At 44.2% G+C, this 25994-nt stretch overlaps 2 protein-coding genes across 2 annotated transcripts in view; both read left to right on the plus strand.

Annotated features, from left to right (window-relative positions):
- Nucleotides 1-10690, plus strand: part of PKD1L3 (polycystin 1 like 3, transient receptor potential channel interacting) — a gene marked incomplete at its 5' end in the record, with an annotated part of 60153 nt that extends 49463 nt beyond the window's left edge. The window contains 6 exons of the mRNA XM_083370257.1: nucleotides 1745-1872; nucleotides 3280-3440; nucleotides 5035-5245; nucleotides 6547-6648; nucleotides 8160-8291; nucleotides 9679-10690. Of these exons, the coding sequence (XP_083226383.1) occupies nucleotides 1745-1872; nucleotides 3280-3440; nucleotides 5035-5245; nucleotides 6547-6648; nucleotides 8160-8291; nucleotides 9679-9807 (863 nt within the window). The 3' untranslated portion in view covers nucleotides 9808-10690. The remainder of the gene's footprint in view (nucleotides 1-1744; nucleotides 1873-3279; nucleotides 3441-5034; nucleotides 5246-6546; nucleotides 6649-8159; nucleotides 8292-9678) is intronic.
- A 719-nt stretch (nucleotides 10691-11409) lies between these two features.
- On the plus strand, nucleotides 11410-20502 carry GCSH (glycine cleavage system protein H). The gene is made up of 5 exons (XM_083370628.1): nucleotides 11410-11710; nucleotides 14960-15039; nucleotides 16830-16893; nucleotides 18000-18131; nucleotides 19768-20502. Exons 1-5 carry the CDS (start codon nucleotides 11521-11523, stop codon nucleotides 19863-19865), a joined length of 564 nt encoding a protein of 187 aa, XP_083226754.1. The 5' UTR covers nucleotides 11410-11520; the 3' UTR covers nucleotides 19866-20502.
- Nucleotides 20503-25994: the final 5492 nt, after the last annotated feature.

Raw genomic sequence — 25994 nt, forward strand, 5'->3', positions numbered from 1 at the left:
AACCTTAAACTAAAGCAATACACTAGTCCAGGGGTAGGCAACCTAGGCTCTTTTATGACTCATAGACTTCAACTCCCAGAATTCCTGAGCCAGCTATTTGCAGGTTCGATGAAATAGTTTTCAACACTCGCAAAACCACAGAATAAGCCTCTCGATGCCAAAGGAAGGAGATACGTTCATTCCATCTGCCTGCTTTGGTACTGATCATCCAAGTCAACCTTGTGCAGAAACCAAAGAACCAGGATACCAATTTTTATTTTCTATCCTTTCAGCTCAGTGTGAGTTCTCACATCCCTGCTTTTAATCCCACAAAGAACAGACTTTTTTTTTTAAATAGCTGCTAAGGCTGCTGGGGAATTCCCTCACCGCTGTGGGATGTCATCACATCTTGAAAAAAAAACCACTGTAATTTCAGGGAGGGCTAAAGAAAGAGGTGTCTTAAGGATACTTGGTCTGTTTGTTTGGGCAGCTGCAAAGGCTACGAAAAGTGGCTGCAACCATGTAAAACAGACATGTCAAACACAAGGCCTGGGGGCCGAATCCGGCCCGCAAAGTGGTTTCATGTGGCCCGCGAAGCCATCCTGGAAACAGTGAGGGAATGGCCCCCACTGACTTGGCCCTGGCCCAGAGACCCTCCTTCTGCCAGAGATCCTCAGATCTGTCCCACTCCTGCCCAGGCCCCCATAGGCACCCTTGATGCGAACGATGTAGAGCTGGCCATGCCCACCCAGTAGGCCATATGCACTCTAGCCATGCCCACCCAGTAGGCCACACCCACCCTGGCCATACCCACCCGGCCCCCTGAGGGCAACCACAATGCTGATGCGGCCCTCAATGAAATTGAGTTTGACACCCCTGATGTAAAACCTCCAAACTAAAGGATGGAATACGATGGGAGCAGGCAAGGAAGGCCTCTTGGAATAATATTTTCGACAACAATGAGTGCCTTTGATTAGCATCTCTAGTTCTTTGAAGTAACAACCAAGAATGAGACGTTCCGATAAGAACTGGTTCAAACTGGCCAGAGACAAGAATTGCCCCGAAAGCTGAAAACCTTCAAACTTGTTATAATAGGGCAGGGGTCAGCAACCTGAAACAGTGAAAGAGCCACTCGGAACCGGTTCCCTCACAAAAGGAAAACCTGGGAGCCGCAAAAAATATGTGCGCATGCACGTACATGCGCACATGCGCAGAACAGGGTTTGACTGAAGAGTGGAGCCAAGGCGAGATATGCACCTACCCTGCATATTTGAATTGATTGGTTGAACTTTTTTAGTCCCACTTTTTTGGGGGGGGACTGCACATGGCAGAGGACTGGGAGCCACAGGAGATGGCTGAAAGAGCCGCATGCGGCTCCGGAGCCGCGGATTGCAGACCTGTGTAATAAGGGAACCACACCTATTGAATATGCAACTGGACACTAACAAGATCAAGCTGAGAATATGATGGGATAATATGAAATGCTATATAGTACATGCAGAGCTACTAAGCGTGCTTAACTAGATTACAGGTGAGTCAATTTATGCTAATCAAGGAAAGAACACATTTCGAACACAACATGTTTGAACTGTACATAAAGTGATTCCCAGCCTTCCTAAGGAGCTTCTTACACCTTGTATCTGTGGGAGAACTCTTTTTCTTTATGCATAAAGAAAGAGATATTAATCTACCTTTCCAATTCTTGGCACTGTTTACAGATAACAACTATTTCTGTACAACTAACTCCTGCTTTGATTTTTTTTAGGGGCTTTCTTCCCACGGGCAGAACTGCAAAGTATCCGCCTTTATCCATACACCGATGGCCTACACATCTTTGTTGTTGCAGCAGAAATAATTTATTTCCTCTTTGTTATCTACTACATGGTGGAACAGGTAAGAGGAGCTCTGCTGGGTTGAAGAGGAGGCCTGCAATTACTTTATTACCAAACTGACCAGGTTCCAGGTCCTGGATGTCTGGGTTATAGACAGCAAAGCCAACAGGCATAAACAAATTTTCAAAAAAAAAATTTTTTTTAAAAAAAATTCAAGCAGAGTTATAATGGCAATCAATTAATTAATGATACCTTGCAAGAAAAACAGGCTGTAGCCAGTCTGACCTTGGCCGGTATTTGCCAATTAGATTTTTGCCAGCAAGCAAGATATAAGATGTGCTTTTGCAACATCTAGTCATGTGCAGTGATGTCACTACACAGGGCTTCCTCTACAATGGCATCATAGGATGCACATGCAAAGAAGATCTAAGCTAAGAATTTGAACTGATAAATAATTATGGATTCAGCTTCAGAGCTATCTGGCAAAGGAAGAATGTGGTGTCCTTGTTTCCAGTTGTCACAAGCTGTGCTTGTATCCCCCATCTATCTTCCCATCCAGTCCCAGTCCTTTGTTGTGCAAAAAACAGCATGATAATCGGTTCAGTTTTGAAAAAGAAAATGAATGTGGATAAGGTGGAAAGGGCAGTATATAAATTTAATTTAATTTTAATTTTAATCCCATTTATATCCCGCCCTTCTCCGAAGACTCAGGGCAGCTTACAATTTAAGCACAAACCAATGTGCTTAGCAATAGCCTTCATTCTATGTATATGCCTGCTTATTAGGGCTTTCGCGCCCCCCCCCAAGCGGCATTATTACAGAGTCAGCTTAATTGCCCCCAACAATCTGGGTCCTCATTTTACCTACCTGGGAAGGATGGAAGGCTGAGTCAGCCTTGAGCCTGGTGGGACTCGAACCTGCACTAATTGCAGGCAGCTGGTGTTACTTAAGGAGGCATTAGCCCACTGCGCCACCAAGGCTCCTATGTACTAAAATAAATAAATAAATAAATAAATAAATAAATAAGTAAATATGTGTACTAAAAGTCTCAGGTCTGTCTGACCTTCAACTGGGTAAAATATCATAGGCAACGGCATTTGAATCAACGTACTTCAAATGGGCCAACTTACAGAACGTGCCCAAAATCTGGGATTCTTGACGCCCATGGAATTGAAATTTGTGACTGATTCAGTGCTGCTCCGGTCATCTATGGCCACGTGGCCATAATTTCTGACATTCCACGTCGGCTTCCTACAAGGAAAGTCAGTGGTCAGGAAATATCTCTTGAAACAATGAGTCAGTTGCTCATGGGCTGCCTAGTGTATAAGTAAAATTGGCCAATACATCTGCACTCGTCGATAATCATCTAAATGAAACTGCATTGCACTCTAGTGAGTTACAAATGCTGCCTTTTCTCCCTGCTGCTCACAGATTGTGCTACTGAAAACTGAATATCTTGTTCCAACAGGGGAAAATCCTGCGGGCTCTGAAATGGAATTATTTCCACAGCAAATGGAACCTCCTGGAGTTGGCCATCATCTTGATCAGCTGGAGTGCCCTGTCTGTCTTTGTTCGGAGGATGATCTTGGGCTTAAGGGACATCAGTTACTACCAGGAACATAAGGATGAGTATGTTTGATGCTCTGACACTTGCTAACTGCACTGTCCCAACCAAAGGAGGAGAATTTGTTAATAGCAAGACTTTTCCGTTTAAGAATCAGGGTTATTATGATTTACAAATGTATTCAATAAGCATTTGGGTGCCTGTAGTTTATACACGCAAACTGAAATATTTCATCCAGTTTCTTTCTTTTGCAAAAGAGGTGGCAGAAGCGATTTCTCTTAATGGTTTTTGTTTTGTTTTGCTTTGTTTTCTATTTTGTTTTCTTTTGTTCCTGGTGTCTTTCTACCATGTACATCCTGCTTGACTACTCTTGTTTCCTGGCTGGGGAAAAAAAAAAAACTTGGAGAAACTATTTCCAAAGGTCTGCCGTGATGATTTGCTTGAAGTGTGAGAAACTGGGGAAGTTGCAGATTCTTGGAAAGAAAATTAAGTCATAGGAGGCAGGCCATTCACACACACCTACTTTCAATGCTGCCTCTTTGTCCCATGTAAAACCTTTTACTGCCCTCATTAATATATAAAAGGCAAAGGTTCCCCCGCACATGCGTGCTAGTCATTTCCGACTCTAGGGGCCGGTGCTCATCTCCGTTTCAAAGCCGAAGAGCCAGTGCTTGTCCAAGGACGTCTCCGTGGTCATGTGGCCGGCATGACTAGACGCCAAAGGCGCACGGAACGCTGTTACCTTCCCACCGGAGTGGTCCCTATTTTTCTACATTTTTACGTGCTTTCGAACTGCTAGGTTGGCAGAAGCTGGGACGAGTAACAGGAGCTCACTCTGTTACGCGACACTCGGGATTAGACCCGCCAAACTGCCGACCTTCTGATCGACAAGCTCAGCGTCCTAACCCACTGAGCCACTGCATCCCATATCATTAATATATACACATGTATAATTTCTCCTCTTGTGAGGTTAAAAAATTTCATTAACAGAAAAGTAATTTCTGTTCCAGTCAGACTGAATGAGAATGTCTTTTAAGGGAAATGCAGGGGAAAATTTTCTTGGCGTATGCAGGTGAAACAAACATCACTCAATAATCAAATGAGTTTTTCTTCTATTAGAAAGATGTAGGATAGCTTGGGGACGGTGGCGGTGGCTGAGCAGTTGAGACACTGGGCTTGTCTCCCAGAAAGTTGGCAATTTGAGACCCAAGCACTGCATGTATAGGGTGAGCTCCCATGACTTGCCCTACCTAGTAGTTCAAAAGCATTGCAAATGTGAGTAGATAAATAGGCAGCATTTTGGTGGGAAGCTAACAGCGTTCTGGGTGTCAGCCACGTGACCTCAGGACCCTGGTTTTCTTTCCTAGGAAGCAGAGATGAGCACAGCCCCCTAAAGTTGAATACAACTGGACAGGAGAAACCTTTGCCTTTTTTCCCCAGAATGACAAAAAACAGTAATAGAATGGCTAGCTCAGGATCCTCTAATGTGGCTTGGAACTAATTTCAGAAGTGGAACCTAGGTTCCTTCAATCATGGCTTAATTCTCCAGTTTCCATGCTGTGACCGATGGACTGGGATGGCAGTTCCCAGAAGCGAGGCTCCAAATTTGCCCTCCTCATTGCCACATACCAGCTTATTCCAACCCCTGAATTTTCTTAGGTTTGTGAGCTTCAATCAAACAGCTACAGTGGATGCAGTGCTGGGTTACCTGATTGCGTTCCTGGTGCTTCTTTCCACTGTGAAACTTTGGCACCTGTTGAGACTCAACCCCAAGTTGAACATGATCACCTCCACATTGCGAAGAGCCTGGGGAGACATATCAGGATTTGCCACCGTGATTATCATCATGTTCCTAGCTTATTCCATCGCTGTGAGTAGTCTGGAAGCCTATACTCAGCCAGACTGAGCCTGCTTGTATGTTTGTTTATTCAGGTTAGATAGCATCTACATGGGTGGTTCACAAACCAGAGAACTCTAGAACAAAACAGAGTACCATTTTTCCCCCAGATTTCAAATCCTGAGAACTGGATGTTAGGATCCCATCCTAAGCCTTTGCAAACACTGTTATACTACAGCTCGGAAGTAAACTAGCTTACTTCTCCAACACCAAGATAGAACTGCAACTGATTTCAAACCGGTTCGGAATCCTTATGTGGAAATGTCCTAAATGTTGTGTTAAATAATACTCATTTTCAATCTACCTTTCTTCTGGGAACTCAAAAGTTACATGTACCCTCTTTTTATTCCTGGGGTAACATTTCTATGTGTTAGTTCAGGAAGGTAGGGCTGGTCCAAAATCAACTTTAGAGCTCCATCACAATATCCTGTATGACCCACAAAAGAAGATAATAAGTTGGAGCATTATGGAAGTTAAACTGTAAGATGCCCACGAGACAAGTGTGTTGAGGAATTTGGCCTTATGGAGAAGCTCCCGTTCATTATCAGGTTTGAGATGATTATCGGCAGAATTAGTCCATGTTTTAACAGTATAAAAGAATAACTGAATAACGGAGTTGGAAGGGACCTTAGAGGTCTTCTAGTCCAACCCCCTGTTCAGGCAGGAAACCCTGTACCATTTCAGACAAATGGTTTTCCAATCTCTTCTTAAAAACCTTCAGTGATGGAGCACCCACAACTTCTGGAGGCAAGTCGTTCCACTGATTGTTCTATTTTCTCCATACTGGGTGAAATTTGAGCAATAGGAGGGCCTGTGTAAACTGCTTAATGGCTGCTGGTATCTTACTTGACTTTCCTGTTCACCAGCCCACTAACAGTTCTTTTTTTTATTATTCATTAATTTCATCCATTCGTTAGTTTCATGACCTTGCTCCAGAAACTCAAGATGGCATACATAACAATTCCCCCCCCCAAACTTTCCCTGCAACTACTAGGTTGTTTGTGCGTTTAAGACAGGGCAGCTGGCTCAAAGTTCACTAAGAAGCTTCAATAGCTGAGGGAAGGCTGGTTAAACAATTCAGCTACTATTTATTATACAGAGTTCTATCTGCCTTGACCATCAATTAAATCAGAAGCGTTTCCCATCAGAGAGGTTTAAACTTATTCCATCTTCTCAGAATATCTTCCCGTCAGAATAAAAAATGAGCAGTAGACATTATGGAGAAAATAAAGTGCCTGGGATCTAAGGTTTTGTTTTGTTTTTTTAAAATGCAGACAAATCTAATATATGGGTGGAAACTGAATTCATACAAGACTCTGTTTGATTCTGCTGAGACTATGGTCAGCCTTCAGTTAGGAATTTTCAACTATGAAGAGGTATGATACTTTCTAAATAAGGTCAATCAAATGAAAATATCGAACAGGGATTATTTCATTTAGAGCATGGAGAAATGTGGACTGATCTTATCAGAAGGGAACCTATGATTTAAATCTAGAGAGAGAAAAACCTATCAAGGGGGAAAAAAACCCAAAAATGAAATATAGATTAATTTGGGGTGCAAATCTATGCATCCCGACCACACACAGCAAAGCTTACTTTTTTGCATATACATATACCCAGTGCATGCATATACAGTACATATACCCAGTACATGCATATACATATACCCAGTACAGCATTAAGTCTCTCCAATTTGATATCCTGCAACTATCCGGGCTCAGAGCTACCCAGTCATCTTAGCCACTGTTGAGAATTTTGGAAGCTTAAATTCATAAATGGAAGATAATCTGGTGACAGAAAGCCGAGTCAGCTTCTTCTTGTCATTAGAATGGTTTTTATGGATGGATGGATTAGAGAACAAACAAAAGTACAGGATATCGTCAAGAGAGTAAAAGAATTGAAATAGAAATGGGCTGGTCACATAGGAAGAAGAACTGATGGCAGTTGTAGAATAGATCCACTTTGATAAAAAGCGTCCATGAACGAGACTTAAAACAAGATGGATCGATGACATCAGCAAGTATTGCGGGCCCAGTTGGCAAAAGGAAGCTCAGGGCCGTATTGGTTGGAAACAGTGCAGAAGAGGCCTTCATCCTACAGTGGACAGACAATAGCTAAGATTTAATTTAATTTAATTTATTAATATTTCTATACCGCCCTTCTCCCGAAGGACTCAGGGCGGTGTACAGGGCAAGAATAAAACACAAAGTTACAAAAATTAAAAGGTAATTAAATACATGCCCATAAAAACAGTTGGTACATTAATAAAAACCCCAATAACAAGATAGTAAAACCCCCACCAATCCCCCCTCAGGCCAGGCCGGCTTGTTCAAACAGGTATGTTTTCAGATCGCGGCGAAAGGAGCGAAGATCGGGCGCCGTCCGGAGCTCAACCGGTAACTGGTTCCATAGCTCCGGGGCGCCCACAGAGAAAGACCTCCCCCTGGGGGCCACCAATCTACATTCTCTGACCGGTGGCACCCTGAGGAGGCCCTCTCTGTGGGAACGCACAGGGCGGAGGGAAGTTGACGCCGGTGATGATGATGATGATGATGATGATGTATACATGTATGTATGTACTGGGTTTAAAAAACAGATTTTACTTATTGTTATGGCAGATCAAAAATATTTGTTTTACCTATTCAACTGTAAAAATTGTACAGGGGAAATAAAATCATAAGCATTGAAATAGGACTATTCAATATATCCAGGTTAGCTAGCTTTCCTGTTCCCGTTCGCTAGCAGGATCAAAATCTCAGCTGCCTCCAGGCCACGCGGCAGCTACTGCCCTGCTTAGAGTTTTTAAGCAGCTTTATAAAAACATTTTTCTTCTTCTATGTTTTTCACCCCCCCCCCCCATAGACTAATAACATTTCTCGAATTGCAGGTCTTGGATTACAATCCTATCTTGGGCTCCTTCTTGATTGGTTCCTGCATCATCTTCATGACGTTTGTGGTGTTGAACCTCTTCATTTCTGTCATCCTGGTGGCTTTTAGCGAGGAGCAGAAACATTATCAGGTTTGTTCCATCGAATCTCAGCTCAGTTTAAAGGAGACCCGAAGAAAGTCCCAAAGTTGATTCTGGGGGCCTCTGGAGTCCTTTGAGACTCTTTACCACCCGGTGTGGAGGGTGGAATTCTCAGAATGCTTTTCTGCCGTTTTGTTGAAGGAAATAATGAAAAAAAGGGGGGGGGGAACCAGTGCTTGGCTGAAAATGGATAGACTGTGTTTCCCTAAAAATAAGACCAGGTCTTATATTAATTTTTGCACTGGGACTTATTTTCTGGTTAGGTCTTATTTTGGGGTAAATATGGTACTAAATGCATCTGTCTGGCTGAGGATCTTAACTGACGCTTATCTTTGGGGTAGGGCTTACGTATATTATGAGCATCTTGAAAAAATCATGCTGGGGCTTATTTTTCAGTCGGGTCTTATTTTCGGGAAAACACGGTAGTGCAGTTGCCCAAAAAGAAAAGTCGAAAGACGTTCTTTAAAAAGCCATAGAAATGGGAAATCCAACTCTTATGCATCTTGGTTCAACTGGCATTGTTCGCCGTCCGATGCAGCCCATCCTCGTCTGTTCTCCAGTGAGGTGACCATGCTGTTCACCAAAAGGCTGGTCACTCTTGACGTCAAGGCAAAGTCACCTGCAGGAGGAGGGAATCTCGATACGGGAAGTCCCCGATTTATAACCGTTCGTTTAGCGACTGTTCAGTTACAATGGCGCTGAACAAAGCCACTTACAACCGGTCCTCAAACTTGCAATCGTCACAGCATCCCCATGGTCATGTGATCAGAATTTGGACCTTTGGCAACCAGCACGTATTTACGATGGTTGCGGCATCCTGGGCTCACGTGATCCCCATTTGAGACCCTTCCAGCTGGCTTCCGACAAGCAGCCAGTGGGAGAAGCATTTACTCGATGCTTCAACTTTACAAAGTGGTGATTTGCCTAACGAAAAAAGTCACATAGTGTCTGGTTCCCTTAACGGCTGCTTGGCTTTTCAGTCTCTATTGTAGTCATAAATCAAGGACTATTTGTTTGCTGATTTTCCCCATGGTAGATTCTCACATGCTGAACTACAGCTTCCATTGGTCCCACATAGGCTAGTCATTGGCTATACTGCCTGGGGGGTGGTTGGCATTTAATACACGTGGAGAATATCAGGTTAGGATGCTCTACATTAAATAATACCTTTTGATTTGCAAGATGAATCTTTTCTCTTTTCTTGATTTTGTGGCATCAATTCACTGTCAATTCAGCCAATTCAGCTAGGGAATTTTGGGAGTCGAAGTCCGTGCATTTTAAATTTTGCTAAGGTTGAGAAATGCTGCTCTATTTTTATTTATTTTATTTTTTAGCAATCCAGCGTTATAACACTCATAACATTTCTTTTTTTTATAAGGCTTCAGAAGAAGAAGAGATAGTGGACCTCATACTGAAGAAAATGTGCAGTTTTTTCGGAATTAAATATAAAAATGACCGTGTTCCAGTTTGTGGCAAGCAGCTGCAAGCATCTGGGAATGACATATAATGGCTCACCCAAGATTTTGCTTCTCATGTGGATTTGTAGCTGGTGTGGTTAACTTGTAAACGTTGTGATTTCTGGGTTTGTGAAATGCCGTGGTAGAAAACGGGAGCTCATTTTTAGGAATCAAACGCTTTGAACTGACCTGTAATAAATTGAATGTGTATTTTGCTATAGATATAGAAATACTTTCTTAAGCTATATAGAACAGGATTCCTTTTCAAGGTGTGCATGGCTGTTTCCTGTCCCTATCTCTCAGTGTGATATAATAAATGTTAAGTATTAAAGCATAATTGCAGCTGAGTTAATTAAAAATTTGCAACTGCAATATCAACTTGCAGTTGTCACGTCTCATAATCCTGTAAAATTTTCCCCATGGAAATGTTCGGCTCTCATACAAATATCATCATATATGGGTGGAAATTGAAAAGACGAAGAAGAAAAACAGTCCTTTTGATATCACATTTTCCACTACAGGCCTAATAAATATAATCCCCAGATGTAAAAGATTAAACAAAATACCCCTTCTTGGAGGAATGGATTTGCAGTATGCACCCATTTTTTTTTCTTTAGCCAAAATAATTCCTCAAAAAAATGCTTTGTCTGGGATGTCCAACCTACTTTCCAGAGAACAAAAACGGATGTTTACTCAGGTTTTCTAAGGAAAAGATACATGTGGCAATCTAGGAAGTGCATTAAAAAACAAAAACTGGTAACAACTGATACAATTTAAGTAAAAAAAAAAAGGTTTATCACCACTGAAGACTAGTGAAGCATTCCCAGGTCCAGCTTGACTGCTGGCATCTGTATCCTTGCTCAGATTTCTGAAGGATTTGGTTGGCCATAACCCTCCCAGGTTTCTGGCCAACACCACAACCTGCTTGCTGAGCTTTCCATCCTGGTCCACTAACCAGATCTGACTGGATGCAGTGGCTCAGGTCGGCAGTTTGGCGGGTCGAATCCCGAGTGCTGTGTAACAGTGAGCTCCTGTTACTTGTCCCAGCTTCTGCCAACCTAGCAGTTCGAAAGCACGTAAAAATGCAAGTAGAAAAATAGGGACCACTACGGTGGGACCACTACAGCTTTGAAATGGAGATGAGCACTGGCCCCTAGAGTTGGAAACGACTAGCACACGTGTGCCGAGAACCTTTACCTTTTTAACCCTCCCAGGTTTCTGGCCAACTCCACAACCTGCTTGCTGAGCTTTCCATCCTGGTCCACTAACCAGATCTGACTCTGTCCAGCTTCCTCGCTGAGCTCAGGGAAGGCCGGCTGGGGGGTCGCCATCCCACCCCCACCCCCACCCCAAAAAGGAGCTTTCCCAGTTTTGCAGCTCTCTCTCTCTCTCTCTCTCCCTCCCTCCCTCTCTCTCTCTGTGTGTGCACCCAGCAGAAAACCTCTCCGGTGGGTTCAATCCTGGCACTTTTCTCCAACCTCCCCCCCCTCCACAGCTGCTCCCCAGATTCTTCCCCTATGCAGGCCGGGGAAGAGGGGAATTGTAGTCCCTCCACTCCAGAGCGCGCCGCGCGGGGCAAAGGAGAAGGGAGGGCAGGAAAGCTCTCCGCCGCGGCGCGCAGCGACTCCGCCCGGCGCGGCACCCCTTCCCTTCGCCCGGCCAGGCCCCCTCGGGCCGGGAAGGCCCGCCTCTTCCCTCCCCTCCTCTTGCCCGGCTGCTTTTGCCCTCCGGCCCGGCCCGCCTCTCCGCGGAGCGGCCCCGCGATGGCAGTGGCGGCGGCGACGACGACGGCGGCTTGGCGAGCGCTGCGGAGGGTCGGGCTTGGCGCGGCGGCCGGGCCGCGCGGATCCTTCCGGCCCGGCGGGTCCTGGCTGGCTTGTTGGCCCAGCAGCGGCGCCCGGAGCAGCCCCGAGGCCCGGCGGCTCTGCACCAGCCCCGCCTTGCTGCTGGCCGGTGAGTGGCGGCCGGGGAAGCGGAGCCCTCCTGCGCCATTGCAAGGAGAGGCGGGCGCCGGAGCGCGGCGGGAAGCAGCCAGCCCGCCCGGCCGGCCGCCCTACTGGCTCTGCTCCGGATCCAGCCTTGCCCGGGGATCGCCCCTCCCCAAGGCCCGAGCGCCGGGGCGCTTAGCCGGAGGCCCCGCACGGCTGCAGAGCAGGCGCTGAGTCGGAGCCAGGGACCCGCAGCCGGGCAGGTGGGGCGCCCCGGGGCGCGGCTGCTGCGGCTCCGCTCGGTGCCGCCTGATTTGCACGCTTGGCGGGGTGGCGGGGGGGGGGGGATGCCAGGAGTCGGATCAGGCTTGGCGTGAATCCGAAGCGGAGCCCGCTTCCTGGAAGCCGAGGCCCTTGGCTTTCACGCGTGGGCCAGCGCGCCCAGGCGGTCGGTTTCCTGGACAGGCCCGCCGTACGAAACAAACGAACCGCGGAGCGCTATCGAGCCTGCCTTTCCAGTCGAGGCTGAGTTTCTGATGCAGAGCGGGTGTACATTTTGAGTAGGCTTTCAAGCCGCCAAACCTTTCCACGGAGGTGCGTTGTTCAGTGCGTTTCCGACCCCCCCACCCCCACCCCCAATTTCCAATAGGTAAACTCTGGATTCCAGGCTGCCCCTCATCCTGCACGGGTGCGGAGACCTGGTTGGAGAAATTGGGCTGGGTGACTTGGGGCGAGTCCCTTTCTCTCAGCCCAACCCCACCTCACAGGGTTGTTGTTGTGGTGGTGGTGGTGGTGGTGGCAGTGGGGAAAATAGGAGGAGAAAGTGGTATTAGGGATGTTTGCAGCCCCGAGCTGTTTATAAAGTATTAAAGGCGGGCTAACGATTTAATCCAACTGTAAAGAATTACTTTCTTTGGATTTATGGCACTGGCATGCCGTGGGATTTCAAAGTATCGCATGGGATTGTTGAAAAGCAAAAAAAAAAAAAGGGGGGGGGGCTGGTTGTGGACCCTGAGGCATTAACTGGGTTTTGTAAGCAATGCTCTTGTGCAAGATCTAGGTCTATAGACCATCTTTGCACTTCTTTGGTCCTGCTTTCAATGGTGCGTCCAGTAACGTGGGATTAAAGTAAAAGAGACAAGAGAATTGGAAATATTTAACTTTTAGCTGTGAGTCGTGGGAGAAGACTTGCTAGGACTTACCACGTTCTGAAGGGAGTTTCCTATTGCAAAGTTTGGAAAACGTTCCCAGGAATAAGGCCAATTTGATAGTGATTATGGACCATCAAGTTGCTGTTGACTCCTAGCAATCACCTAGATCAGGGGTCCCCAACCCCCGGTCCATGGACCAGTACTGGGCCATGGCATGCCAGCGACTGAGCCGCACAAAACAAGCAAAACCCCATCCATGAGATGCCGGCAGCACACAAAACCACACACCCTCCGGTCCGTGGAAAAACCTCTCTCTGTGGAACAGGTTCCTGGTGCCCAAAAGTTTGGGGACCTCTGACCTAGATAATCTGCATGATGATTTGTCCCTAACCTGGTTCTTTCAGGTCTTCCAACCATTACTTAAGGGAAGTGCACAGGTTTAAATGGAGGTTGGATTGCAGTTTTTTAGGGATGATTTCAATTGAATTCCAGCCTTGATGAGGTTGGCCTTCATCAAACCAAAATGGCCCCTCTCAACTCTGTGATTCTGTAAAGACAAACATATTGTGTGGGTTAGCAAGATAGCTATATTCATATTTTTTTTGTAATAAAATGCAACCAGGGATGCCCATGGTATCTCCTGCAAATTGGTCCAGAGAGAACTGAATGTGCTCAGTAGTTGTGGAATTGTATCATCTGGAAAGGAAATAGTGCAAAAGAAAAGAAAAGAAAAGAAGAAAAAAGGAGGGCAGGACAGTAAAGAAAAAAGTATTGGTTGGGAGTGTGATAGGAGAACAAAATATCTGCTTGCTTGCTTGCTTTCTATTATTTAGCGCCTTATTTATCCCTTTCTTAAGGGACACGGTGGCTCAGTGGGTTAAGACGCTGAGCTTGTCGATTGGAAGGTCGGCAGTTTGGCGGGTCAAATCCCGAGTGCCGCGTAACAGAGTGAGCGCCTGTTACTCGTCCCAGCTTCTGCCAACCTAGCAGTTCGAAAACACGTAAAAATGCAAGTAGAAAAATAGGGACCACTACGGTGGGAAGGTAACAGCGTTCCGTGGGCCTTTGGCGTCTAGTCATGCCGGCCACGTGACCACGGAGACGTCCTTGGACAAGCGCTGGCTCTTCGGCTTTGAAACGGAGATGAGTACCGGCCCCTAGAGTTGGAGATGACTAGCACGCATGTGCGGGGGAACCTTTACCTTTACCTTTACCTTATCCCTTTCTACTATTAGGTTGGATATGAGTGAAATGTGTGCCTTTGAATAATATTTGACAGGTTTTACAAACAGATCGATTCTTTGCCACCGGTTCAGTTTTAACTTATAGCCACCTCATAGTTAATTTCTTAGCCCCCATCTCACATATGTGGTTGTGTATACTCACACTGGGCAACTCATACAGTCAAAACAATAAACAAATAGAAATAACCAAGCCCCAAGACAAACATTAAAAATAATTAAAATAATCTGGGAGAGTACAGCCCCTACATGAGAAACAGTGCATCCATGTCATACCTACCATAATTCTACTGGCTCCCAGACCTGATGCCTTCAAGCCTTTCTGGAAATGTTAGTGAGATTGGGGTCTCCTCCAAGATGATCTCCCCCCCCCACCCGATCCTTCATCTCTTTCCATGGTGTTCCCTTCACTGCTGTAATCAAATCCATCCACCTTGCTGCTGGTTATTTCGTTTCTCTCCACCTTTACCAGCATTTGAGCCTTCTCAAGGAGCTAGCCCTTTGCACATTAACAATAATATTCATCATCATAATGTATAATAATGAAGCAAGTATGGAAATAACTTTTGTACCTGCAGAAGGTGAATAATATTATGAGTAATGAAGAAACCAAAAGCCGGGTCCAGCACAGGTGGAAAGTTTTGACAAAGTTTGACTGATCAGACAGGGAAAAGCACTGAAGTATAACCTAAGCAGGTACAAACACATAAAAAAAATAATTCTTAAATAGGATTTACCGCTTTACGCCTTACATAAAAAGGGGTTTCCTAGCTCAAGATTCAGTTTTGGGGGTTCATACTAGAAGAACGTAAGTAGGATTGCAAAGGGATGTGCAAATACAGAGCCTTAAAATTGACCCATTTGTTTTGTTTTGTTTTTAAGCTCATCGATTTACAGACAAGCACGAATGGATCGCCGTTGAAAACGGTATCGGAACGATAGGAATTAGCAACTTTGCACAGGTACTGTTTGTAACCCTCCCTGGCTCTTGGCATTGTCGGTTGGCCTTGCTCTTTGATTTCTCGATTGTCCTAACGGCCATTTCTGCCTACAAAGCCAGTTTGTGGACTTGGACCTCATAGCCTGCCTGGAAAACGTGACTGACAGCCCCGGCTCTGCCCTCTTCCTGCCTCACTGGCTTGGCCTCATCCCAAGAAACGTAGAAGCTGAGGGGAAATAATATGCCTCAGTGTTTCTCCTAATTTCTCTTTGGTTCGTTGCAGAAAATCCATTCATAATGTAAGAAAGGACCAGGCCGACTTTAGATTACCAGGAGCAATATATGTAGTCCTTGACTTACAACAGTTCGTTTAGGGACCGTTCAAAGTTGCAACAGCACTGAAAAAACTGTTTTTCCTACTCACGACCGTTGCAGCCTCCCCGTGGTGACGTGATCAAAATTCAGACGTTTGGCAGCTGATTCATATTTTTATGACGGTTGCAGCGTCCCAGGATCATGCGATCCCCTTTTGCGACCTTCCGACAAGCAAAGTCAAGGGGGAAGCCAGATTCACTTAACAGCCGTTTCACCAGCTTAACCACTGCAGCGATTCACTTAACAACTATGGCAAGAAGGGTCGTCAAATGGGGCAAAATTCACTTAACCAATGTCTCACTTAGCAATAGAAATGTGGGGCTCAATTGTGGCCGTACGTCAAGGGCTACCTGCACTTAACGTTTTTGTGGAGAGGATGAAGGCTTCAATTGGCTGAACAACGACCCAGAATAGGATTGGGCCAAGACATCCTACATATTTCCCCCAAATCTCATTTTAGGGTTTTCAGGGCAGATGTTTTGATATGCTTTCATTTTTAAACTGGCGACAGTGGCGCTGTTCATTTCTGACAATTTTGGCCAAAGGAGTGAGGATCTGGGAGGTGCGAAAGATACGTTTCAGGGGGTTCATGCAGCCGAGGCACATCCTGTGGTTCCTCTTCTGGATATTTGATAAAGTGGTGACTTCACCAGGAGAGAAGCAAAGGCTGTTTTGTTATGTCGGCTTTTCAAAGTCAAGCTGACATTGTCCAAGTGGGTCAGCAACCCACTATAAATGTAACTAACTAAATAAATAAATAAATAAACCCTTTCTGAGTGGCAGTGGCTGTTCTTATATTTGTGAACAACATCACACTTTCTGCTTGCTCCCAACAACCTCTGCTGGGGGCCACTAGATTGGTGAAGAATTCTGCAAGTTGCAGTTCTGAAGGCTGTTTCCAGACTTCATGCATTCGTTGGTTTGTTTCTATCCCACGTTAATTATTTTTACAAATGACTCAGGGTGCCAAACGTAGCCAACACACCTTCCTCCTCCTATTTGCCCCACAACAACAACAACCCTGTGAGGTGGGTTGGGCTGAGAGAGAGTGACTGACCCAAAGTCACCCAGTTGGCTTTCAAGGCTAAGATGGAACTTGAACTCACAGTCTCCTGGCGACTGGCCCAAAGTCACTCAGCAGGCTTTGGTGGCTAAGACACGACTCGAACTCACCGTCTCCTCCTCTCCAGCCTGGAGCCTTAACCATTAAACCAAACTGGCTCCCAACTGGCTCTCTTTCTTAAGGACAATGTGAGGAGTGCAAGAAAGCGTCTCCTATTTGGAGCCAGGTGTTGGGCTTCCTTGTCCACGTTGCAAAAAAGTGGGAGGTGCGTGGACTTCTTTCCTGCTTACATTCCACCACGAAATGCTCAAATTTTCTACCGCCGGTATCCACTTCTCTTAAGTCATTGCTGATGCAGGAACTTTTCATTTCAGGAAGCCTTAGGGGATGTTGTTTATTGCAGTCTTCCAGAAATTGGAACGAAGCTGAACAAACAAGGTGAGCGGTTTTTGTAGTGTTTAAAAAGAAAACCTTGCCTCTCCCAAAAGTAAAACGCTAATTAAGCAGCAATGTCATCGTTGGGTGAATAAAGTTACTTTTAAGTATGTTTTTTTTTAAAGGATGCAGGTGTGGCCAAAAGATTTCTTTTTCTCTCCTCTGAAGAGCAGACCTATTCCCACCCTGCCCCCAGCTCCTTGCCCTACAAGATGCCAGGCAGAAAACAAGTTTTGAAGGACTGCCGTTTCCAAAATGGTAGCTGCTTCATGAAAACCTAGCAAAAGGTCTTTGAAGAATAAAATTACATGTGGAGTTCTTTCCTGATTTAGCAAGGCTGTGTGTGCCCTCCAATCCCCCAAATATATGCAGCTTTAAACCTTTTCCAGGTAGAGGGTCAACACTCTGCTACTACCAGCTTCTATTGATAGGACAAGCTCAGCTAGATTGCTTGCACGGCTGCAGATTTACAGCTGCTGTTATTGTTATGATTTCTTGCACCATTAGCCAGATGTTCGCATTTTTGTCCACCTGTGGAGTCCTTCCCAAGGACCTGGGAATAGGCCGATGTGGATGTTTGGTGGTGTTTCAGATGCCTGAGTAAATCTGCCTTTTCCAATTGGCGGGTCATAAATTTGTTGATGCTGAAGGTGTTCAAGTGGTGCTCCAGGTGTTTTGGGATTGCAGTCAAGGTGCCCATTGTTTATTATACAGCCAGATGTTCAGGCTGGACTTGGCATTTTTGCCTGTTATTTATTTATTTGCCACCCTGGGGCTACTTTGGATGGCTTGGAACAATAAAAAGGATGGGGGGGGGAAGAGCGTGAACAGAACAGAAGAGAATAGAACAATGAACAAACAATGAAAGATAACACAATGAGAAATACAACTATATGATTACCAAAAGAGGAGGAGGAGGAGGAGGAGGAGGAGGAGGAGGAGGAGGATGGACAGATAGAAAGCAGAAAACCAGGATGGGGGGGGGGAGGGAGGGGAATGTAGGATCTGCCATCAATCCAGCAGCCACCTTCAACCTGACATGTCGTACAAATGGAAATTCTTGTTTTGGGATTCCTGTACCAATTGCTTTCTCCCATTTAATGTTCCAGATGAATTTGGAGCCTTGGAAAGTGTGAAGGCTGCCAGTGAAATTTACTCTCCCATCACGGGAGAAGTCACAGACATTAACACTGCCCTGGCTGATAATCCTGGCCTGGTCAACAAATCTTGTTACCAAGATGGTAAGAGAAGGAACCCCCATTTCCCTAAAGTTCCTGGTTTGCAGAATTCGCAACAGTGGCAAATATCTGCAGTTCGGGGTTAGGATGAGGGTGACCGTTTGTTCTCCGAGCTTGAGGGGTTGGTTTTCAGGCTAGGTAACCTCTTCAGCGGAGTTGAGGGGATGTCAGTGTTCTTCTGTGTGTAAGGGCTTGGGGTGTGGGTGTGTCAAGTGAGGGTCCGTGATGGGTCGGGTGTGAGTCATCGGTGAGGGGCTTGTGGTGGGTCTTGTGATGGGTCGGTTACATCCGGTCACGGTGGGAGGTCATTGGGAGTTTGCTTAATATCACAACGACACTGTTGGAACCTATCCAGCAGAGCACTGTGGGATAAGCCTTACAGGTAGTCCTCAACTTACAACGGTAAGTTGTAAGTCATGGTGGCCATTAAGTGGGTCACCGTGTGACCATGACTGATTGTGCAACCTTTTTGTAGTAATTGTTAACCAAACTCATTTCCCCCCGATCGGTGGGGGGGTTTTGCCCTAAATTGGAAGTAAATACTGGAAACTGGCAAACAAAAATGCCAAAAATTGCAGCCACATGACCACGGGATGCTGCAAAGAGCCATCAACGCAGGCTAGTTGGCTAAGTAACCCCAAATGCGATCACATAACTGCAGGGTGTGCGTATATAGTTGTAGAAACTTTGAAATTGGGTTGCAATTAGCTCTGGGGAAGTCAGTTGTAACTTCGGTCGCTAGCAAGTGGTTGTTAAGTGAGGATTCTCTGTAAAGTTCTTTGGAAGGAGAGATCCTGAAGCTGAAGCTTAAATACTTTGGCCACCAAATGAGAAGAGAGGATTCCTTGAGAAAGACCCTGATGTTGGGGAAGATGGAAGGCAAAAGAAGAAGGAGATTGGCAGAGCAGGAGATGGTTAGATAGTGTCCTTCATGCAATGAAGTTGAATTTGGGCAAACTCCAGCAGACAGGGAAGGACAGGGGAGCAGGCTACGGTCCATGGAGTTGCAGAGTCAGACACAGCTTAGTGACTGAACAACAATCCCAAACAATACATGTGAGAAAGGAAAGATGTGTCTGTGGAGGTTCTCAGTTATCCAGGACCAAGGTGTTTTTTCAAGAGGCAACTGGACTTTCTTTGCTTTTCCTTGAAGACGTTTCGCTTCTCATCCAAGAAGCTTCTTCAGTTCTGACCTAACGACTGAACATGTGCAAACTTTCAACCTCGCTTTCAAAGATTTGGCAGTTTGCAACCAGAAAAGCAGCTCTCCGATTTCCCTTGGTTTAGCTTGGTTAAAACCTGCACAGGAATTGCTTTAATCATAACAATGCAATAATATCTGCGACTTACTACAGATAGTTTCTTGATTTACAATGAACGTGAATTTGGGCAAACTTCGGGAGACAGTGGAGGACAGGAGACCTGGCCTACTGTATAGTCCATGGGGTCGGAAAGAGTCGGACCTGACTTAGTGACTGAACAACAGCAACAACAATTTGTAAAGTTTAAGATGAGAAAGCCACTGGGCCTAAGAGTAGCATTTACTCGAACTACAGGAGACCTGGTGTTTTGTGGTGGGTTTTTTTTTTTAAAAAAAAAACAACAACCCCTGATTTGTTTTTTTGTTTTTTGCTCACAGGTTGGCTTATCAAAATGACTGTGGATAATCCTTCTGAACTGGACGATCTCTTGACTGAAGAGGCGTATGAAAAATACATCAAATCCATTGAGGAATAGCTAAGCCAGCACCGGCTACTTTCTCTGGTCTAGATTGTCCCAAATCACCAGCCGAAAGAGAAGTTGGCGCGGCGGCTGGTTGAGGAAATTTTCAAGGGGGAGAGAAAAAAAAGAAAAAACACTGCCTTTCTTCAAATATGCGCTCCACAAATGTCTGTAAATCAAAAGGTTTCTCCGCTTCTCTTTCTAGGCAGCATCGGGAGTAGTTTCGACTTTTCTCCCCTCCATTCTGATGAATATTAATGCCAAGGTTTGAAGTCCGTAATTCCTTCTTGGGCAGAGTGACCTTCGTTCCTGAAATGAACCCGGAAAGGTTGATAAGATAGATCTGGAAAATGGTGCAACAGCCTTAATTCCGCCACGCAACTTCTGCTTTTTTTATTTGTACAGATTTTCTTCCTTTTCTTTTTTCCGCCAGCTTTCCACACACACACACCCCCCGGGCCCGTTTTCAGTCGGTTTTTGGTCATCTACCAGAAGCTCTCCTGCTGCCTTTGGCATTAGTGAAAGTCCTCAAAGATTAGATGGCTCGAAAGGGCAAGTGCTGGGCTGGAGGCGTGGAGACCTCCAGCTAATCTTTCCTGCCTTGCAGCAGATAAGATAGCAGAAGTTAATAAAAAATCCTGACTTTACCAAGTGTGTTTGTTGTTCCCGCTGTAGTCTCTTCGTGGGATTCATAGTTAAGTGGTGGGTAAGACTCAGGTTGTGTATTTTACCTTGTAGTTTTTGGGAAAGTTTGAAAGTCAATCTTAGCACCTCCACATAGGTGTTTACAACCACAGATTTACAACCACAATTTCTGTTGCTAAGTGAGATAATTGTTAAGTTAGTAATGGTTGTTCAAATGAATCTGGCTTCCCCCATAGACTTTGCTTGTCGGAAGGGTCATAAATATGAGTCAGTTGCCCAGTGTCTGAACTCTGATCACGTGGCTGTGGGCATGCTGCAACGGTTGTAACTGAAAAACAGTCATAAATCACTTTTTCCATTACCGTTGTAACTTTGAACATAATAATAATAATAATGATAATAATAGTTAATACTAATAATAATTGCCAGAGTCAAAGAAAAAGAACTGAAAAAAAAATTACGAAATACCGCGACCTGGCCATCGAAACTGCGCGATTATGGATGAAACGTGTAACAGTGATACCCATTGTCATTGGGGCACTGAGACTATGTCCAAAAACTTTGCAAAATACATCAAGAAATTGCAGCTTCCTGCAATAACTCCAGCAAAGCTGCAAAAAAACCTGCGCTACTGGGAACATCTTACATTTTAAGGAGGTACCTGGTTGATACCTAGGATGCTGGCAGCAACCCGTGTCAACCATTAGTGCCAGTCAATTTGAGTGCTCAGTTGACTGAGTTTCCTGTTTTATGAATAAAAGTTTTATAATAATAGTTGGAAGGGACCTTGGAGGTCATCTAGTCCAACCCCCTGCTAAGGCAGGAAACCCTATACCATTTCAGACAAATGGCTGTCCAGTCTCTTCTTAAAAACTTCCAGTGTTGGAGCATTCACCGCTTTTGGAGGCAGGTTGTTCCACTGATTAATTGTTCTAACTTGTCAAGAAATTCCTCCTTAGTTCTAGGTTGCTTCTCTCCTTGGTTAATTCAAGGTCTGCTCAAGTAACTGCTCAAAGCCAGCCTTCCCTGGATCAGAAATCTCCAAGATTCCCCTCTTTCTATATCTCCATAAAAGGATGCATCTGTCTTTTTTTTTTTTAACCAGCTGAAATGGACAAAAATTCAGCCACTTTCCTCTTCTGACTCAAGAGACAGCAAAAACTATCATGTCATTTTTTTTTTAAACCGGTGCAGGAGGGATAAGGAAGAAACGGGAATTTACCAATCGTGCTAGGATAAATATGGCTTTAGGGCTATCATTGTGGTCAAAGCAGAAGGGGTTGAAATCCATTTCAAATTGGTTTACACATAGAAGACAAGCAGCTTCAGGCTGAGAGCCTGGAAAAAGCCAAGAGTAAGCAGGCTTCCACCGTCTTTAGCTATGCTAAATGGTAAAGTTGTATTTCCCTTTTATTCCTCCTCCATTCAAAAGGAACTTCAGGGTGAATGAGGGAGAAAAATCTGCTGATTGCAGTTATTGAAGCAAAAGAGGGACTGGCAACGGGGGCCATTTCATAGCAGCGCAGTCTGTATTTTGTGATAGTTCTAAATGGGTGGTGAGTATTAAGAAAATAATTTTGATTCAGCAAAAAATATATAGGTAAAGGTAAAGGTTCCGCCGCACATGCGTGCTAGTAGTTTCCGACTCTAGGGGCCGGTGCTCATCTCCGTTTCAAAGCCGAAGAGCCAGCGCTTGTCCGAGGATGTCTCCGTGGTCATGTGGCCGGCATGACTAGACGCCAAAGGCGAAAGGAACGCTGTTATCTTCCCACCGTAATGGTCCCTATTTTTCTACTTGCATTTTTACATGCTTTTGAACTGCTAGGTTGGCAGAAGCTGGGACGAGTAACAGGTGCTCACTCTGTTACGCGGCACTCGGGATTCGACCCGTCAAACTGCCGAACTTCTGATCAACATGCTCAGCGTCCTAAGCCACTGAGCCACTGCATCCCTTAAAATACACACACACACACACAGTATATATATGTGTGTGTGTGTGTGTGTGTGTATGTATATATATATATTACTACAAAAATACACAAAACTTAAAATATAAATATTTCTTAATATATACACGCAAAACTGAGAAGAGAAAGCTGTGTTGGATATGTTTGTAAAACTAAAGGCAGAATATAAATAGATAAAATGCTCTATAGTACCATACTAGAAAAATAGAGAATAGCAGGGCTGGAAAGGGACCTTGGAGGTCTTCTAGTCCAACCACCTGCTTAGTCAGGAGAACCTCTAATGTTCTGGACAAGTGGCTGTCCAATCTCTTCTCCAGTGATGGAGCACCCACAACTTTTGGAAGCAAATTGTTCCTCTGATTAATTGTTCTCGCTTTCAGGAAATTCCTCCTTAGTTCTAGATTGGATTTCTTCGTTAAGCTTCCATCCATTACTTCTTGTCCTGCCTTCACGTGTTTTGGGAAATAGATTGACCGTCTGCTCACTATGGGAGCCCCCCAGATATTGGAAGACCTCTATCGTGTCACCCCTAGTCTTTCTGCTCATTATGATGAACACGCCCTACTTCCTACAACTGTTCATCATACACTTTGGCATCCAGCCCCCTAATCATCTTTGACGCTCTTCTGCATTATTTCTAGAGTCTCAATATCTTTTTTGTATCATGGTAAAACTACAAATGGGGAAAAGCCCAGAGTATGGGCTAATCACAATCACAGACGTCTGTAAATTGGGACAAGGCAGGAAGTGACATCATGCATGTCGTGAAGTTGTGACTTCTATTAGATGCCCACTCACCGTAAACGTACTTGCCAGGAAGTCAACCTCTGGAAAGAGAGTGAGTTCTGGATCCATCCAGTAGAGGGCACTGCTGGCTCTGCTAAGCAGCCACCAAGGGCCTACTAGGGTGGTATTCCCCCAAGGTGCTACCACTGAGTTGTATTGGGACTACAACTCCCAGAATTCCCCAAGTAGCTCAATGTGGCATCAGCATGGGGAAGGATGGGAGAATAGTACACAACGGTGATACGTAATTCAGACTTGTGTGCAGCTGTATCCTAGGTTGTGGCATAAGTGTGTATATATATATATATATATATATATATATATATATATATATATATATATATATATATATATATATATATATATGTTTCAAATGTTAACTCTTTAGATTACCTTGCTAGGCCCCAAACATGGGGCAAATCTTTATTTCCTGTTTTCAGCCTATCTTGAAGGCTATCGAACAGGCAGTAGTCACACCGGACAATTCCTATATTTGTGTAAATTACTAACAAAGAATTAAAGGGAAACTGAAATGCATTTCTGACTCATTAGTCGTCATCAGCCAGCCATACCCTTCTGAGATTCGAACCATGGGCTGATTGCATATGAGGCAGTGTTATTTGCCTCTAAGCCACAAGGTCTCTCTCGCTCTGTTAGCTTTTTTTTTTTTTTCTGCAAGGGAAGATATGTTTCAAATGTTAACTCTTTAGATTACCTTGCTAGGCCCCAAACATGGGGCAAATCTTTATTTCCTGTTTTCAGCCTATCTTGAAGGCTATCGAACAGGCAGTAGTCACACCGGACAATTCCTATATTTGTGTAAATTACTAACAAAGAATTAAAGGGAAACTGAAATGCATTTCTGACTCATTAGTCGTCATCAGCCAGCCATACCCTTCTGAGATTCGAACCATGGGCTGATTGCATATGAGGCAGTGTTATTTGCCTCTAAGCCACAAGGTCTCTCTCGCTCTGTTAGCTTTTTTTTTTTTTCTGCAAGGGAAGATATGTTTCAAATGTTAACTCTTTAGATTACCTTGCTAAAGAGTTAACATTTGAAACATATCTTCCCTTGCAGAAAAAAAAAAAAAAAAAAAAAAAAAAAAAAAAGCTAACAGAGCGAGAGAGACCTTGTGGCTTAGAGGCAAATAACACTGCCTCATATGCAATCAGCCCATGGTTCGAATCTCAGAAGGGTATGGCTGGCTGATGACGACTAATGAGTCAGAAATGCATTTCAGTTTCCCTTTAATTCTTTGTTAGTAATTTACACAAATATAGGAATTGTCCGGTGTGACTACTGCCTGTTCGATAGCCTTCAAGATAGGCTGAAAACAGGAAATAAAGATTTGCCCCATGTTTGGGGCCTAGCAAGGTAATCTAAAGAGTTAACATTTGAAACATATCTTCCCTTGCAGAAAAAAAAAAAAAAAAAAAAAGCTAACAGAGCGAGAGAGACCTTGTGGCTTAGAGGCAAATAACACTGCCTCATATGCAATCAGCCCATGGTTCGAATCTCAGAAGGGTATGGCTGGCTGATGACGACTAATGAGTCAGAAATGCATTTCAGTTTCCCTTTAATTCTTTGTTAGTAATTTACACAAATATAGGAATTGTCCGGTGTGACTACTGCCTGTTCGATAGCCTTCAAGATAGGCTGAAAACAGGAAATAAAGATTTGCCCCATGTTTGGGGCCTAGCAAGGTAATCTAAAGAGTTAACATTTGAAACATATCTTCCCTTGCAGAAAAAAAAAAAAAAGCTAACAGAGCGAGAGAGACCTTGTGGCTTAGAGGCAAATAACACTGCCTCATATGCAATCAGCCCATGGTTCGAATCTCAGAAGGGTATGGCTGGCTGATGACGACTAATGAGTCAGAAATGCATTTCAGTTTCCCTTTAATTCTTTGTTAGTAATTTACACACATATATATATATATATATATATATATATATATATATATATATATATATATATATATATATATATATATATATATATATATATATATATATATATATATATATTCATCATATCTCTGGAGAAATTTCAGGGCTATTTTGGTGCCATAATGTTCATTTTTTATTTATTTTGCAAGTTTCACCTAATTCTCAAATTCACTTCCTTGAGAAAGCAAAGATGCCTAGGTTCACTGCTTTTTTTGTAAAAGAAAAAGGTGCCGGAACTCACACATGTCATACAACCCGCCTTGCCTACCCTACAAGGTTCCATCCAAAATAGGTGCCGGAACTCCATTCTGAGCATTCTATGAGAAAAAAAGCCCTGCCTAGGTTCATATATCATACTAAGCTGTGCTTGTTTTGTTGTGGTTTACTGAATAAATTATCAACTGTCCAGGCTTGAACATACATCCAGAAGCTGGTTCCAGATTATTGTTATTTTATGTAAACTTACTATAAAACGTAATTTGACTTAGTTGCATGCCTGAACTAGGCTACAATGGCTTCTTCGACAAACCAGCTTTAAAAACCTTAGTGTTGTTTCACAGATGATACTACAATTCTTTTTCTCTCACATGCAACCACAGAGGTACACATAGAGGGACAGAGATAGAAAGACCATATGCATCATGAGAAAAATTTGCATTTTGAAAGGAATCTACTGGACAGTGTGTCCTCAATGAATAATACAAAAATTCTGGAACTCTTATATTTCCCCCCCTAAAAGACTAAATGGGTTAAAGAAAAAACATCAATATATATATTCTTTTAACTATCCTGCAAT

The sequence above is a fragment of the Vipera ursinii genome (genome assembly GCF_947247035.1).
Source record: "Vipera ursinii genome assembly, chromosome: 10".
In the NCBI taxonomy this organism is placed as follows: Eukaryota; Metazoa; Chordata; class Lepidosauria; order Squamata; family Viperidae; genus Vipera; species Vipera ursinii.

Bases quoted from the DNA above. Each gene is read 5' to 3' on its own strand.
- GCSH (XM_083370628.1), top strand. From the start codon at position 11,521: ATGGCAGTGGCGGCGGCGACGACGACGGCGGCTTGGCGAGCGCTGCGG. The intron at 16,894-17,999 runs GTGAGCGGTTTT...TTAATGTTCCAG, and splicing joins AACGAAGCTGAACAAACAAG to ATGAATTTGGAGCCTTGGAA. The intron at 18,132-19,767 runs GTAAGAGAAGGA...TTTTGCTCACAG, and splicing joins CAAATCTTGTTACCAAGATG to GTTGGCTTATCAAAATGACT.